The sequence below is a fragment of the Dermochelys coriacea genome, chromosome 5 (genome assembly GCF_009764565.3).
Source record: "Dermochelys coriacea isolate rDerCor1 chromosome 5, rDerCor1.pri.v4, whole genome shotgun sequence".
Lineage (NCBI taxonomy): Eukaryota > Metazoa > Chordata > Testudines > Dermochelyidae > Dermochelys > Dermochelys coriacea.
The window spans coordinates 43,048,403-43,062,399 of record NC_050072.1 but is presented as its reverse complement, the minus strand read 5'-3'; the positions used below and the strand labels follow the sequence as shown (position 1 = coordinate 43,062,399).

The window sequence follows — 13,997 nt, the reverse complement described above, 5'->3', positions numbered from 1 at the left end:
ACAGTATTGCCTTAAACCTTAAAGCTCACAGTTTAACAACATGTGCTCCATTTTAACAACATATCCTATTTGGCCAGGCAAAGGAGACACCCACTGATCAAAAAGATTTCTCCCTTGGGTAATTTAAAAAAATATGAGGGATGAAAAGAAAATAGGTTTTAAACTTTTTAATTCTTCAGCTACTGGAGACTAACCAGTGCAGACAGAGGTTGATAGCCATTAGCAAGAGTAAAGGGGAAGAATTAGGATTTCAAAATGGAGTTGGCAATACTGACCTTGGGTGGTGCCTCCCTTTCATCTTTATCTTCATCACATTCAAATGCCACCTGCGCACGCTGTTTTCTCTGTTCCTCCCACAAAGAGGGATTGAAACTTTCATTATCAGATATGAACAGAACTAAATAAAAAACAAACACAATTCTAATAAATACAGGACACATTAAATGATATTAGAAACCATTTCTTTTTCCTTCATTTTATTAGGTGGGGTTTGTATTTATACCTGTGGTTGAGAAGGTACAGGACCAGAAGTACCAGAAACAAAATACCTTCTATCCTCAGACCAATGCTATGCTGCAGCTCATTGTATTGAGAACCTGCCTGTTTTCTAATAGTGACTTCAGCTGCAATCTACAAAAAAAATCCTCTGCAAAGCTGTATTTCAGTTTTCAAGTATTCTCACCAAAGGAACTCTCCTGAGCTGAGCTTGACAAGCGTAACGAATTATACAGGCGGATTTTCTGATATGCCTAATAAAGGCTGATATGACAACACTCAACTTCATTTCACTAAGATTTACATATTTCCAGTAAAGAAAGACTTGCCTACAAATATGCCAGACTTCCAAATATCCATACTACTATTGCTACTACTACTGAGCCTTAAAAATAACAAAAAAGCCCACTAAAAACATTAAGATAAGCACATGGTTAAGCAGGAGTTATGAAAATTACAACAGTTTTACAAACTATTTCTTATTTTAAGTGAAAGGAAATATCCTAGATTACCTTATCACCACTTACTGCAGCATGTATGTTCATGACAGACATTACATAAATTGGTATTAATCTGTCAAACTTTACAACAAAAATTTCCTGCATTCCTATACATCACATTAGCAATGAAGAGGTTGCTCACATAAACAGCTGCTTTTCAACATTCCTATACTTACAATAGAACAGTGTTTCTCAAAGTAGAGTCTGTGGACCCCGGGAGTCCCAGAAGGTGGGAGGGAGCGGGAGGAGCAGGGATCCTGAATCCGTGCTGCTCCTGGAAGCAGCCAGCATGTCCCTGTGGCCTGGAAGGCAGTGGGTCTCGGCATTCTGCCCCCAGCCTGAGTGCCACTCCAGCCAATGGGAGCTGTGGGGGTGGTGTTTGCAGGCTAGGTGCATCGCGTGGAGACACCCTGTTCCCACACCCCTCACTCCCTCCTGCACCCCACACACCTGCCCTGAGCCTGTGCCTCTCATCCCCTTCCACACCCAAACTCCCAGCCCAGAGCCTAGACCCCTCATTCCCTCCGACACCCAAACTCCCTCCCAGAGCCCGCATCCACTCCTGTACTTCCAACTCCCTGCCCTAGCCTGGCGAGAGCGAGTGAGGGTGTGGGATGGAGTGAGTGGGGGTGTGGCATCAGGGAAGGGGGCAAATCATGGCCTTCAGGAAGGGGGCAAGGCAAGGGCTGAGTGGGGGGCCTTGGGGGGGTCTCTGAAAAATTTTAAATCAAAATGGGGGTCCTCAGGTTGCTGAAGTTTGAGAACTGCTTCAATAGAAAAATAATTTCTAGATTATATGAACCCCAAATGTTGCCTGCTATAGTCAAGATGATTAAAATTACATGTATTGAATAAATAAGGCAAATGTTGACATTTCAGCAAAAGACATCTTTGAAGACAAATTTCAGTTGACTAATCTATATTTGGAGTGCATTACTATGTAGGTTTTTCCTACCTAAAAACAAATAAAGGATTCAATCTTCTAAATTCCACCTATAGTTCTTTTTGAAACCTGGTTTTGGGATGGTGACTCCAGACATCAAAGGGAGGTCCTCTCATCAATCTATTGGGCCTTAACCAAAGAATGTATTATATAAGCCATTCCCACCAAAAGATAGCAACTCATGAATTTAGAGTCACATGAGCCCAAATGGAGACACTGGACTTTCATCCACTCTCTCCAACTTCACTGGCATGAGAAACAATTATTTGAAATGTATATCCAAATCCAGGTATTAGCAATAATAAAGTTACTAAAATTTATAGTGAAGATAAACTTTCAGTACATAGCAATGGCTTTAAAGAGTTCTAAATACGATTCCCATACACATAGGAAACAGATGTGTTAAGCAAGAAATTGCCATTTTTACAGTCACTTTTCTGATCACTACACTAATATATTGGGCATTTGTTCTGTGAAACAGGGAATGTTGCCAACAAAGCGTTAATTGCCACCAATGTTCTCTCCGGTATTTTAATATGCAAATCAGTGTTACTAACTCTTGCAATTTCATTACAAGTCTTGCCATGATGTGATATTTTTCTTATGGTTCCACCTGCTCAAATGAATAGTGCATAGTTCTTTCATGAAAAAAACAAAAAGCAAGTTTCTAGCCTTCATGATTATAGAGAAAAAGGTTGAAAACATGACCTAAGTATAAAACTAAAGAGCTTAAAAATTGGAAGGCAAGAAAAGAGAAACACCCTCCCTTTTAAAATCTTATGATTTTTAAAGCTCATCTCATGCTCTTTTGGGGCCATACTCAGTTCCAACTCTGCTGATGATGGAATTTCAGATTTTGGGAGGGGATGATGGAGGGGAGAGAACCTCTCCTTCATGACTGCTTTGAAGTGGAAGAAGAGCGCTTGCTCCTCTTTTCTGCTTCCTTATATGGGGTTGGAACGACTCCTCCCCCCTTTTGGTGATAATACTCTCACAATTTGGGATCAGAATATATGTTATAAGAACACTATTAAGGTTGTGAAGTCACAAGGTTACAAAGGTTACTCAATTCTGACATTTCCTAACTTCTGAGTACTTGACTTCACAACCTTAATAATGTTACTTTAACTTTTAACATGTGTGTAATTTCCTAGGTTCTTTGAAAAAGCAAAACTTAAAAAAAAATCAGAAATTGTATTACGTGGCATCACGTTGATAACTACATGGTTAATCAGCAAAGTTGGAACTTTTACATTCACTGCACAGAACTCTGTTACTTGAGCTGAAGAAGTAACTGATGATAGCAGTGGGTTGTCATCCTCCTTGTAGACTATCACCATTCTGGATCAAACTTTCAAAAAAAAAAAGTCAGTCTGAGGCAGACACCAGGCAGAGCAATTTCTAGGCCAAAAGGTTAATCTTTGGCAAAATTCTAAGCAACTGAAAACAATATCTCTTATAATGGGATGAATTAGGCAAACATAATAAAAGAAGGCACTGCCAGTCCTGACCTCTATTTCTCTCTTTGTCACACACACATACTCGCTCTCAGGCCCGTCCCCAATTTAATAATCCCTGGACTCGCTCAGTTCTACCTCTGAGAAGTTATCGTTCACATTCTTCAGACAAATTTTCATCACATTGTTCTTGTTTTTAGAACGAAAAAGTTTTATATATTGAAAGTCATGTTCTCTGAACTCTTTGCATTTTTACTTTCACTAGTCAGCATTTTTGACAAAAAGAATCACTCAAATTCCTACCATCCTCACTCCTTGGTTGCTGGGGGAACATGTAATTAGTAAGCACTGTTTTCTGTGTTTCAGGGTGGACTTCTTTTTGAAGGGGGATGAGCGGTTTAGACTGAGAAAAGAAAAAATACTATGAGAATATACATGTGCAGTATGCAAATAGGATATAAACATTGAAATCCCTGCTGCTTATCTACCCAATGCAGATTAGATTTTGAAGACTGATATGTCTGGCATTAATTCCCATGTATTCTTCTCTGAAGGATTTTTGCAAGTTATATAAAACAAAGTTATATCAAATAAATACATATTTAATAATAATAGTGTGGGAATTCAATAAGCACACACTCTATAATAGTCTATTAGAGATGCATAAAATGGATAGATATGTATACACAACAAAGTATTCACTTTCATTACATAGTCCCAAAATATTCTACATCTGCACTGTACATTATCAATTTGAAACTGCAGGAAGTGCATAGAACAGAACAATTTTCTAATCTAAAATTTGATCAGGACAATAGGTTCAGTGCCCTGCCTTACAAAAAATGTAAAGGATCCTGAAATTACCAGTGTGGTTGCTACCTCTGTTTTATATTGCAACTGAAAAAATGTATTTCTAGCAGCATAGTATCCTTAACACCAATTTGGGCACTGGTTCAGTACTGACTCAAAGAGAAGAGAGCATTATCTACTAAATTACCTGAACTTTCAACACTGTTGGATAGCCAGAAGTATGAATGTCTCCCATTCATGTGCCACTCACTGCCGTTTAGTTTATAAGAACTGAGAAAATTACAACCCAAGGTTGTCTTGGTGCATCTGCAGATCATCACTTTTTACCAACTAATTACTCCATAAAATTAACTATTTCTATTAAGAGTAACTTGGACAAATATCAATTATACAAACTTATTAAAAATACTTTTCACCTGATTGTCCGATAGCCACATTGCAGTCAGCTGTTGCAGCTTTGCAAAGCTATAGGGCAAATTCTTCAGTCTGTGAAAGAAACATCACAATATACAAGGCAAAAATTTAGTCTAAGTATGGCTGTGAAGACTAATGGTCTGTTCAGAAACAATGCTATATATATTGCCTCTAAAAAGCTTGAAAAACATATAAAGAAAATATTGTTAGATAAATAGAAGGGTAATAATTTGAGGGGCAAACCATTTAATTTCCAGTAAATGCTATGGTTGTGTTGAGAAAGATAATTCCATTTTGTGGAGGAGTTCAATATTTTGAAATCTGGTATTGTTCTGATTAGCTACAACCATTCCCCCCCATAAAAAGTCTAAACTGTTGCTAAAGCAAATGAAGAAATCCAAATGGTAGGTTTTCCCAGATCTGCAGACCCTAGAACTTCTGCGGTCTCCAACTCTGAGACAGTCCACCTGGTGGGCTGCTGAGGAGCCAGGTAGGCAAGCTGGCGGGAAACTAGGCTGTGTTCCATTGGAATGCTGCTTCACTTCCAGAGGAACTTTGCTAAAATTGAATGATCTCTGAAATGTTTCAATTTCAATGGAATGGCAAATTCCAGCAACGCAATGTTTTATCACAGTTCCACTGACCTGTCTAGTAAATGCAGAGATGCATTCAAAGTACTATTCAGTGTACTGTGATAGTATTCTGTATCTTGCCTTGTACTGTTCATATATATATATATATATATATATATATATATATATATATATATATATATATATATATATAGCATGCAAATCTTTCCTGAAATACTGATTCAGATAGTCTTACAAATTTAACTCCAAAAGAATAAATGCTGATGACTATGAATGAGATGAACCTGTGCCACACAAGGGAAAAGAGATTAATTAAAACCACTTGGGCTTAACAATTACAACGTATTCACATGCCACTGGAAGAGTACAATAGCAATAAAAATGTGAAATAGTGCAGTTCTGCTTCTTGAATCACTCCCACTGCAGTGACTGGAAAGGAATAAAGAAGCTTTTACAAAATGTAGAGGCATCCAAAAATATGCAGTATGACGACTAGTGCGACAAATAATAAAATATAAATTAAAGGCGTTATTTTAAGTTTAAGATGAGAAAGAACTCCAAGAGAAAGATCAAAACATTTTTGGAAGGGTGGAATGAAAAGGATTATATTTTGTACAAAATGTCTTGGAGATACAATGCATTCAGATTCTAATCTCTGCCATGCTTCTGCATTTTATGCCATAACTAACTAAATGAATGCAATTCACAAACCTATTGTCACTTAGATTGATGACTTTTAATTTCTGCATATCACCCATTTCTTCAGGGAGAAATTCAAGCTTGTTGGAATGCAGAAATAGCACTGTTACATTTTTCCAGTTTCCAATCTGAAAAAATAAATGATTATTCAGCTTTACAACTCTACCTACACTGATTCACAATATTAGAATGAACATATCTAATATTACATTTTATTTTGTATGCACAATTTTATTTGCTTTATTCTTAAATATGAAAGGGAATATACCATTATAATACAGTATTAACTATAAGCAATTATTCTCTCTTTCATTTTCTATTATGATGTTTATGAACTAACAATTCAGACATTACTTTTGCAAAACCAAGCTTGTCTCAAAATAGTTCAATATTTGGATTGCAATTGCTTGAACGCCACTATATGTACATCTATGAATTTTAAAACATTTTCAGAAAATCCACTCAAAATCTGTCACTTTGGTATCTGAAGTGAATAGAACTAAGGTAACTCTAAAATATAGTCTAATATCCAGGTAATATGTGGAATAATGTTGGCTCTGAGCAAAAACATACCTCTGGTGGCAACTGTGTTAAAAAATTATGATCTGAAGCAAAGGTCCTTATGTTAGTGAGTTGCCCAATAGATGAAGGCAGAGCTTCAATCTCATTAAAACTACAGTCCAGTTCTTCTACTGATATTAGCCTGAACAAAATTAAAGAAATTCAAAATATCAACCTAATATATACATAAAAGCTTACTTGCTTTAAAATACATAATTCTTAATACAATTAATTTTCATTATCATTAGAATAAGTTCATTTACAATTACATTTATGGATGAAACTCAAACACTTCAGAAACCTAAATAACCATTCAAAAATTTGGACACTTTTTAAACCTGAACTACACTGATGCTCTCTCCTTATGTATTCAGGCTAAAGTAGACTTTTTCCTCTTAATCTGTAGCCTGTTTCTCAATCTCTGCTACCCCAACACAGTCCTTAAATCTAAATGGATGATGACCTAGGTACCTCTTTCCTAGGGCCCAGCATCTCCACTTAAATTTTTTATGCACTGCATCATACAGTGCTGTTTGAAGCACACCAGATAATGGAAACATTCAAAGTGGACATGCCAGAATCAGAAGAATGTTAAGCTGGGGCGGCAATGAAGGGATGAAGACTTCTTTAGTCCTAAAAAGTAGGAATATGGCATGTAGAGAGCAGTCAGTGTCAATGTGATGATGACTTCATTAAGCAAACATTTTTAAAAGATGAAGAAACAGGGCTGAGGTGCAAACTTAACTTATGGTTTTACACGAGCTGGTTCACTTCAGTCTCACAGTAAATAAACTGGTTTCAGAGTAGCAGCCGTGTTAGTCTGTATTCTCAAAAAGAAAAGGAGTACTTGTGGCACCTTAGAGACTAACAAATTTATTAGAGCATAAGCTTTCGTGAGCTACAGCTCACTTCATCGGATGCATTTGGTGGAAAAAACAGAGGAGAGATTTATATACACACACACAGAGAACATGAAACAATGGGTTTATCATACACACTGTAAGGAGAAAAGGAGTACTTGTGGCACCTTAGAGACTAATAAATTTGTTAGTCTCTAAGGTGCCACAAGTACTCCTTTTCTTTTTGCGAATACAGACTAACACGGCTGCTACTCTGAAAACTGTAAGGAGAGTGATCACTTAAGATAAGCCATCACCAGCAGCAGGGGGGGAAAGGAGGAAAACCTTTCATGGTGACAAGCAAGGTAGGTTAATTCCAGCAGTTAACAAGAATATCAGAGGAACAGTGGGGGGTGGGGTGGGAGGGAGAAATACCATGGGGAAATAGTTTTACTTTGTGTAATGACTCATCCATTCCCAGTCTCTATTCAAGCCTAAGTTAATTGTATCCAGTTTGCAAATTAATTCCAATTCAGCAGTCTCTCCTTGGAGTCTGTTTTTGTTGAAGGATAGCCACTTTTAGGTATGTGATCGAGTGCCGCTGATTTGAAGGTATACATTGTCACCAAATGTGAAATAGTTATGGGTCAGGACAAAGTCACAAAGTTCAGCCACCAGGTTAGCCATGACAGTATCGGGGATACTGTTCCTGATGGCTTGTAGTTCATCTTTGTGTGGAATGTTGAAATCCTGGACGCCCCATCATCTCAGGCATTGGCACCCTGACAGCAGGATTGTCTGGCTATGTAGACTCCCTCCTCAGGCCCTTCGTTACCAGCACTCCCAGCTATCTTCGAGACACCACTGACTTCCTGAGGAAACTACAGTCCATTGGTGATCTTCCTAAAAACACTATCCTAGCCACTATGGATGTAGAAGCCCTCTACACCAACTACAGGACAGGCCCAACAAAGAAAAGAACAGAACGCCACTAGCCATCACCTTCAGCCCCCAACTAAAACCTCTCCAACGCATCATCAAGGATCTACAACCTATCCTGAAGGACGAGCCATCGCTCTCTCAGATCTTGGGAGACAGACCAGTCCTTGCTTACAGACAGCCCCCCAATCTGAAGCAAATACTCACCAGCAACCACACACCACACAACAGAACCACTAACCCAGGAACCTATCCTTGCAACAAAGCCCGTTGCCAACTCTGTCCACATATCTATTCAGGGGATACCATCATAGGGCCTAATCACATCAGCCACACAATCAGAGGCTTGTTCACCTGCGCATCTACCAATGTGATATATGCCATCATGTGCCAGCAATGCCCCTCTGCCATGTACATTGGCCAAACTGGACAGTCTCTACGTAAAAGAATGAATGGACACAAATCACACGTCAAGAATTATAACATTCAAAAACCAGTTGGAGAACACTTCAATCTCTCTGGTCACTCGATCACAGACCTAAGAGTGGCTATCCTTCAACAAAAAAGCTTCAAAAACAGACTCCAACGAGAGACTGCTGAATTGGAATTAATTTGCAAACTGGATACAATTAACTTAGGCTTGAATAGAGACTGGGAATGGATGAGTCATTACACAAAGTAAAACTATTTCCCCATGGTATTTCTCCCTCCCACCGCACCCCCCACTGTTCCTCTGATATTCTTGTTAACCTACCTTGCTTGTCACCATGAAAGGTTTTCCTCCTTTCCCCCCCTGCTGCTGGTGATGGCTTATCTTAAGTGATCACTCTCCTTACAGTGTGTATGATAAACCCATTGTTTCATGTTCTCTGTGTGTGTGTGTGTGTGTGTGTGTGTGTATATAAATCTCTCCTCTGTTTTTTCCACCAAATGCATCCGATGAAGTGAGCTGTAGCTCACGAAAGCTTATGCTCTAATAAATTTGTTAGTCTCTAAGGTGCCACAAGTACTCCTTTTCTTTTTAGTAAATAAACTGCAATTTGTACCTAGCATCTTAGCTTTGAATTTTGATGTCCAAACAAAATTTAACAAATTTAGTACAGCTGGCAAAAATAATAATAGAATGAATGAATGCCGGTAAGTTTTTACTATATCAACTCATTTTTTAAAAATTCTAAATTCTCTACAGTATTTACATTATGAACCAATGATTTTTTACTATTATGTAACTTGGTTCACTCTGATAAAAATGGTGAATACCAAATGACAATAAAAGATTAGTGGGTTGGCCCAAATCTGATTTGTTGACTGTTTAATCGGGGAAGATATTCATGTCTCATTTTTAAAATGGAATGTATAAAATACCTGTTATTTCAGTTTATTTGAAATGTTTACAGTATAACTCAAGCAGTCACAAATATGAAGCTGGGACCTTTTTGTATTCACTATGTTCCTTTACATTTTAGTTTGACTGCATGTTTTACTAAACACATAAGAAAGGCTACATTTTAGTCACGGATATTTTAATAAAATTCATGGACAGGTCATGAGCAGTAAAGAAAAATTCACGGCCCATGACCTGTCCATGACTATATACCCCTAACTAAAACTTGTGAAGGGGGAGGGAGGAAGAAGGTCGGGGATACCGCAGGTGCTGGGGGAGGTGGCCTGGGACCCCTGCGGGTGCTGGACGGGGGAAGGGTTGGCAGGGCTGGTAGGGGGCTTTGCACGCTGCTCCCACCACACACGGGCCAGGGACTGCAGCCAATGGGAACTGCAGGGGCGGCGCCTGTGGCCACAGCCAGCACAAAGCCCGCTGGCCCCTCTGCTGTCTAGGAGCTTCAGGGCCATGCCAGTGGGAGCCACAGAGCCCCCGACCCCGAGGTAAGCACCCCCCACATCCTCCAACCCCAAGCCCCCTCCAACACACCCAAACTGCTGCTGTTGGCCCTGGGGCTGTCCGGCTTAGTCAGACCCTGATTCAGCATCGGCCGCTCCAGAAGTCAGGGAAAGTCACGGAATCCGTTACCTCCATGACAAACTCACAGCCTTACGCATAAGTATTATTTTATTCTCCCATACCTCCAGTTCATTTTTCATATATATTGATGCCTGAATTTCAGAATGCAGGATTCAGCTCCTTGAAAATACAAACAGTTACATACAGCCAACTAGCAGTTGGATGTGAAGGCTACTGTTGAACATCATTATCTCATGAAGAGAGATTAGTTCAACCAGTCATACCAAGCAAAGATATAGGTATACCACCATAGAAAGCAGATGATTGTTTCACCTGTATAAAACTTTGCCTTGTTTTTCTGCAAGTTCTTCATTAACACTTACCCTCCTAAGGAGTCTGGCAAATACATCAACTGGTTTTCATCAATTTTAAGTGTTGTTACTTTCTTTAGTGAACCTATTGTAAAATGAAATTAATCAAAAAAGTGTTCATATAAAAAAAGTGTAATATCTTCAAATAAAGGAAGTTGCAGTTAAGAATAAATGTTACTGGCAAATCATGTTGTTTTCCATATTACCTGAAAACTTGGGAAACATGTATGCTATGTATCTCTTGAAGAAATAAGCACATGAGTTTAGAGTTTCATTTTCAGCTTATCATATGTCAGCCACACAGAAAAGATAAACCCCTCATCTCTACTTAAAGTTAATACTTTGCCATTCATTTACAAACATTTTTTCAAAATTTGTGATAAATCTGCAATCCCAGAATGTTACTCAATATTGCTGCATTATGATTTTATCCAATGTCTTGCACATTTATTAATAGAACAGTTTAAGATTACTGTTTTGATTTTGCGTCCATAGGCTATTCCAAGTTGTATTCCATAAAGTTTTGTCCAACAGCTACCTTAATTTTTTTTTTTAAAAGCGCATAAATTAGAGGATAATACAAACCAATGGACTCTGGAAGTTGCTGAAGTGAATTACTGGATAACAGCAGGTCTTGTAGGCTTTCACAGCCTGAAACACCTTCTTCAACCATTTCAATGTTGTTTTTAGAAACATCCAAGTAGGTCAGCTGTTTCAAGCTGCCAATTAACTAAACGTGAGGGGGAAAAATGGGTTAATTCTGCAACTTCAATCAATGAAGAAAGCCATTATCTCTTACAGTCCACTGATTCTAAAGCCGCGTTTCTCAAACTGAGGTCACGACCCAAAAGGGGGTCACAAGACTATTACAGCGGGGGTCACGAAAGAGGTAGGTGCTGGCCGGTTGCTCAGCTCTGAAGGCAGCGCTGCCACCACCAGCAGCGCAGAAGTAAGGATGGCATGGAATGGAGGGAGGTTGTCACAGCCTGAACTATTTTTCAAAGGAGGTCCCAGCAAAAAAAGTTTGAGAACCCCCGCTCTAAAGTATCATGCTGCAAGAGAAGACAAAACTAAGTGTTAGCAGCATCATGGTGTAATTTGATATTAAATAGCCAAACTAGATCATGCTACTAAATTTATTTTTATAATATATAAATATCAGAATGTGGTGTATAGTTGTCTGCATGCCTGCACAGTTTAAATGTAAACAATCCACTTATTGGGGTTTCTTTTTAAGATTAATACATTTTACAATTCAGTCTCTGGACCAGGAACACTCCTTAATTTAGCATAAGCAGAGACTGTATCTAATGCAACATGGAAGTGACATAATTTATCATAGGTGAAGCAGCATTATTGCTCTTCAGGCACTCAACCTTCTCCCTGATGCAGTTTTTGTAGAGTTGAACCCTACCTTCCCCTAAAAAGCAACTCCAATGGCAATCATTAACTGGACTACGTTGAGGGATTAAACAAGCAAAAACCTAAGATCTTCGTATTTTTACTTTAATTTCCTTATTTTTCTGCATAGCTCAAGCATACACAAGTGTTTATGAACACTAAACCAGCTAAAACATTATGCGTCACTTATGGACAGTTTTACCCAACTTAGGCTGTATAGTATAGCAGAAAGCCTTTAAAAAAAATCTTACCCAAGGAATAATTCATTGAAATGGGAAAAAAGACTAAAGATGGCTATAGATCAGTTCCTAGAAAAGTTCTGTAGACACAAGTAGACTGACTACAAGCCTCAAATGTCAGAAGAGCACTACGACCTTGTAAGTCTGAAACCAAAATACATAGACCATACTTTGAAGTACAAGTTATTAAAAAAAAAAAAAAAATCAGCAGTGAAGTTCCAAAATAATCAATTTGCTGTAGTTGTAAGAACATAAGAACAGCCATACTGTGTCAGACCGAAATTCCATCTAGTCTAGTCCAGTATCCTGTCTTCCAACAGTGGCCAATGCCAGGTTCTCCAGAGGGAATGAACAAAACAGGTAATCATCAAATGATCCATCACATCTCCAATTCCCGGCTTCTGGCAAACAGAGGCTAGGGACACCACCCTGCCCATCTGGGTTAATAGCCATTGATGCACCTATCCTGCCTGAATTTATCTAGTTCTTTTTTGAACTCTGTTATAACCTTCATAACATCCTCTGGCAAAGAGTTCCACAGGTTGACTATGTGTAGTGTGAAGAAATACTTCCTTTCATTTGTTTTAAACCTGCTGCCTATCAATTTTATTCGGTGACCTCCTAGTATATATTATTTATTTTAAGGCTCATTAGAACAGGAATAAAATGTCAGTGTGGACCATACATAACCGTAACTGAGATCTATAACTGAGAATATAGAACCTGACCCTAAACCTATTACAATCAATGGGAACATTTGCACTGGCTTCAGTTGGCTTTGGGTCAGATCCACAGTAAAATTCTTAAGTACACCGAAGGGAGATACTCAAAAGCGATGAATAATAATTGGCCATATTCTATATGTATAGTAATCATTAGAATTTACCAAAATATATCTTCTGAATTGCAGTTTGCTCTCTAAAGTACAATTTCTTCCCGGGGGGGGGGGGCGGGAATAGATATCCCTATATTAAAACTAGGATTTGGATCTAAACCTTTACAGAATTGAAGCATAGGTAAGAATCTAAAATGACAGAACAATTACTTTCACTGAAAGGAACTGTTTATACCTATCCCACAAGAGATGAGCAACAGCTTTCAAAAGGGTTATTTAAGCAAAAGCACTTAATCTCCTGGCTTTGTAGTCCTATTAAATATTCTTAATTTAAGAAGTTAATTGACAAGACAAGTACTACTCCACAGTTAAAATACAATGCATTTAAAACATAAAAAAAGACATACCCCAGGGATAAGAGTTAGTCTATTACCATCCATCCAAAATTCCTTTAATCCACTCAGTTGTTCAAGTACTTCAGGCTGTTAAAAAAAATTTTTTAAATCAGATACAAGAGAACAGTTTAAATGCAGCAGCGAAACAGTCAATTCAGTCATTTGAATAGTCTTATTTAATAAGATTTTTTTAATCCAAGTTTTAAATTTCTGCTTGATTTGTGTGGAGCCTCAGAACACAACACAGATAACAAAATGTAAGTCTCTGACAAGTGTAAAAATTGGCTAAAATTTTTAGAACAATCTTTATAAAAACTTACTTTGTTTTCCTTTCGCGACACACATTAAATAAATCTTACATGTACCTATTGCCTTTCATACTGAGAAATCTAAAAACATTCTATTCATTTTACATCTCAGCATGGCTATTTATTCAACAGACAGTTAAGGTCTATTAGATGCTAGACCAGGCGAACTTAAAAGCTGTAACTTAAAACCTGTAACACTGTAGTAGCAAATCAAAAGGTGTATATGGCATAAATGAAC

The 13,997-nt window shown here is 38.1% G+C and overlaps 1 protein-coding gene across 22 annotated transcripts in view; it reads right to left on the bottom strand.

Moving 5' to 3' along the window:
- The window catches only part of ERBIN (erbb2 interacting protein), a 214,643-nt gene that overhangs the window by 50,586 nt on the left and 150,060 nt on the right, over positions 1 to 13,997 (bottom strand). For all 22 annotated transcript variants that reach the window (XM_038402361.2, XM_038402369.2, XM_043514174.1 and 19 more), the window contains 8 exons: positions 13,464 to 13,538; positions 11,167 to 11,311; positions 10,594 to 10,666; positions 6,485 to 6,614; positions 5,924 to 6,039; positions 4,622 to 4,691; positions 3,699 to 3,798; positions 276 to 397 (listed from right to left, as the gene is read on the bottom strand). In XM_038402361.2, the coding sequence (XP_038258289.1) occupies positions 276 to 397; positions 3,699 to 3,798; positions 4,622 to 4,691; positions 5,924 to 6,039; positions 6,485 to 6,614; positions 10,594 to 10,666; positions 11,167 to 11,311; positions 13,464 to 13,538 (831 nt within the window). The remainder of the gene's footprint in view (positions 1 to 275; positions 398 to 3,698; positions 3,799 to 4,621; positions 4,692 to 5,923; positions 6,040 to 6,484; positions 6,615 to 10,593; positions 10,667 to 11,166; positions 11,312 to 13,463; positions 13,539 to 13,997) is intronic.